This window comes from Abrus precatorius, unplaced genomic scaffold (genome assembly GCF_003935025.1).
Source record: "Abrus precatorius isolate BTA unplaced genomic scaffold, Abrus_2018 Scaffold2, whole genome shotgun sequence".
Lineage (NCBI taxonomy): Eukaryota > Viridiplantae > Streptophyta > Magnoliopsida > Fabales > Fabaceae > Abrus > Abrus precatorius.
In genome coordinates, this window is record NW_020874362.1 from 28,137,253 (window position 1) to 28,140,559 (window position 3,307).

Sequence of the window (3,307 nt, forward strand, 5' to 3'; positions counted from 1 at the left end):
TATGACAATTTATGATATAATGCATAAAATTCTTTTACACTGTCGATGTATTTTAATTAAATTATTAAAATTATAACATACTAATTGCAATATTTTGCCTTCTTTTATTATTTAATTATGTATTTGTCTAAGTTATTTTATGAAATAAAACCTTATTTAAAATGAATAAATAATATTTAAATATTATATTAAAAATTCCATCAATTTTTTTATATCTCCACTAAACGCTTTAACAAAATTACTTTATTTTGTTAAAAAAATAACTCGAATAAACCCTTTAATTATTTGATTCACTACCATAGTTTCTCTCTTTCTTTCATTACTTAAATACCACCACAATCCACTCCACTTTGGCACACGCATAGAACTAGCTATAGTATAGCTAAGGCACCCACCAACTGAGGCAGTGAGAATCAACCAAAGAAGATGGCTAAAGATGTTGAGGTTCAAGAGCAAGGAGAATACTCAGCAAAAGACTATCATGATCCACCTCCAGCACCGTTGTTCGACCCAGAGGAACTCACACAGTGGTCCTTCTACAGAGCTCTCATAGCTGAGTTCATAGCAACCCTTCTCTTCCTTTATGTCACTGTGTTAACCATTATTGGCTACAAAAGCCAGATTGATCCCAAAAAAGGTGGCACTGACTGTGATGGAGTTGGCATTTTGGGTATAGCTTGGGCCTTTGGTGGCATGATCTTCATCCTTGTTTACTGCACCGCCGGTATTTCTGGTACTGCTTCCTCTCTTCTCTTTTACAGTACCACAAACACATGCACCCTTCGTATTATATACGTAGCAAACATTTGTGCTTGTTTTGTTCCATAAAACGTTTTCTGCTTCATTTTTTGTTTTTAGTTTTAATTATCAAACCATCACTTAATTCTTATTGTGTTTTTTGTTTTTAAATATTTGTTTAAGAAACAGTCAAAATAGAAAAAATAATATTTTTTATAAAAAAAATTTGAAAATACGAAATAAAATAAAAATATGGTGACAGCTTTGTAATTAAAATAAAAAACAAAATAATTTGTATACCAAATAACCCTGAACATATATACAAATTGCAACACACACTTCAATACTAGTCAGAAGAAAAAAATTTATTAAAACAAAATTGGTGGTGGTTGTGATGTTTGGAAGAATTTTAATTTTACATAATTTATTCAAAATGATTTTTGAAAAAAATTCACACATAATTTTATGAAAGTGCCTAATTATATAAGTAGGTTACTTTGGCTTTTGGCATGACCATCAAAAAGTTGTAATGCTGTATGTGAATTTGAAATGATTTTTATGTAATGTATATATTTATATATATGCATGCAACAAGAAATTATAAGTTAATTTGTGGAATTGGTGTTGTAGGAGGACACATAAACCCGGCTGTGACGTTCGGGTTGTTCCTAGGACGCAAGGTGTCATTGATAAGGGCATTTCTATATATGGTAGCACAGTGTGCTGGTGCAATCTGTGGCACTGGATTGGCCAAGGCCTTCCAAAAATCATACTACGACAGGTATGGAGGTGGTGCCAACTCTGTGGCTGATGGCTACAACAAAGGCACTGCTTTGGGAGCTGAGATTATTGGTACCTTTGTTCTTGTCTACACTGTCTTCTCTGCCACTGATCCTAAGAGGAACGCTAGGGACTCCCATGTTCCTGTAAGCTGAGAATATATTTTACTATTAACCATTCCTATTCCCTTGTTCTGGAATATCATATCCCTCTTTCACTTTATTAATCTCTTTGGTTTATGCTTGCATGAATTGTGTCCAAAATTATGAAGGTACTGGCACCACTACCCATTGGATTTGCTGTGTTCATGGTTCACTTGGCTACAATCCCAGTCACTGGTACTGGCATTAACCCAGCAAGGAGTTTCGGAGCAGCTGTTATCTACAACAAAGACAACATCTGGGATGACCAGGTAAGCATCATTCATAAACTAAAGAAATAAAGTAATTATTTTGCTATATTTAAAAGATTTTTTTAAAAGAAAATGTTTATTTATTTTTAAATAAACGGAATCAAGCATGCCTTGAAAGTTATTATTTGCAGAAATAGTCACTTGTTTTTAAATTTTTTTAAGAGAATATTTAAATGAAATAAAGTAATTGTTTTCTTAAGAGAACTGTTTCCAAACACATATTTATTACCTTTTTAATTTTTTTTACCAAAGAAAATAAAATGATCTTGAAAGTTATGTATGTTGATATATATATATATATATATATATATATATATATATATAGTAGTCTAATTATGGTGAATTAATGGTTTGATGATCAGTGGATTTTCTGGGTGGGACCAATTGTTGGAGCAGCAGCGGCTGCAATCTACCATCAATACATTCTTAGAGCAGCAGCCATCAAAGCTCTTGGATCCTTCAGGAGCAATGCTTAATTCATTAAGCAAATTCGCTTCTTAATTTGCAAGGTGTTTCCCCCAAAGAATAATAATAATTTCAATGTTGAGGAGTGCTAGTCTGTCTCTGGGGTCCCTTATTTAATTAGGCTTTTTTCGTCTTTTCCTTTCAGCTGATGCTGTTTGGTGTTTGTAGGATAAAGCCAAAACTAAAGGGCCATCAAATTGTAGATAAGCATGGTTGTGTCCAAGGGTTTATTTTGTATCCCTTTTTTGTCTTTTCATTTTTAATTTCCATGTATGTATTCCTCAAGTGTCCCTTTTCTGTGTCGTGCATCTTAGTAATTTTTCATTTTGCCCTTCATATTTAAGCGGTATATTCATCATCCTATGTTTCCAATTCCTCATCAAACTTTGCTTGTTTAATCATCATTGGTATATGTATATTGACTAGAGTGTCACTTTCTATAATAATCAATAAATGAAACCTTCGTCTTTAATATGTTCTTTAAAAGAATTCGGATCCTTTCTCGTGGTGCATTTCTCTGTGGCAAAAATTTACCCTTCAAATTTTCATATAAAGATTATAAAATATTGTAATATTTTATAGTTACTAAATCACACGTTCAACTTTAGGCAATTTTTTGGCTAGAAAGAACTGTACGACCGCAAATAATCTGTTTTGTCTTTAAAAATCATGAAATTTTATGACTGTATCTAGGGAAGAGGCAATAAAACATCCTTGTATTCTAATTGTTCACTATTGGAATTGAGGGATAGAAGAGTAGAAAAATGGAAATTTCAATCTCTAGTTAAATATAGGTCTAATTCTTGAACTTTCCTTTTGGCTTCTATCACAGAATTAGGTGTGCTTCACCATTGATTTTTGGCTTTGAAACAAATGCAAGTGTCCCTTTGGAATTAGGCAAAAAGTGTTGTC

General features: G+C 32.4%; 1 protein-coding gene across 1 annotated transcript; it reads left to right on the forward strand.

Moving 5' to 3' along the window:
- The first annotated feature begins 426 nt into the window (after positions 1–426).
- On the forward strand, positions 427–2,406 carry LOC113859074 (aquaporin PIP2-7-like). The gene is made up of 4 exons (XM_027491889.1): positions 427–733; positions 1,369–1,664; positions 1,790–1,930; positions 2,293–2,406. The coding sequence occupies exons 1-4, from the start codon at positions 427–429 to the stop codon at positions 2,404–2,406; spliced, it is 858 nt and encodes a 285-aa protein (XP_027347690.1).
- Positions 2,407–3,307: the final 901 nt, after the last annotated feature.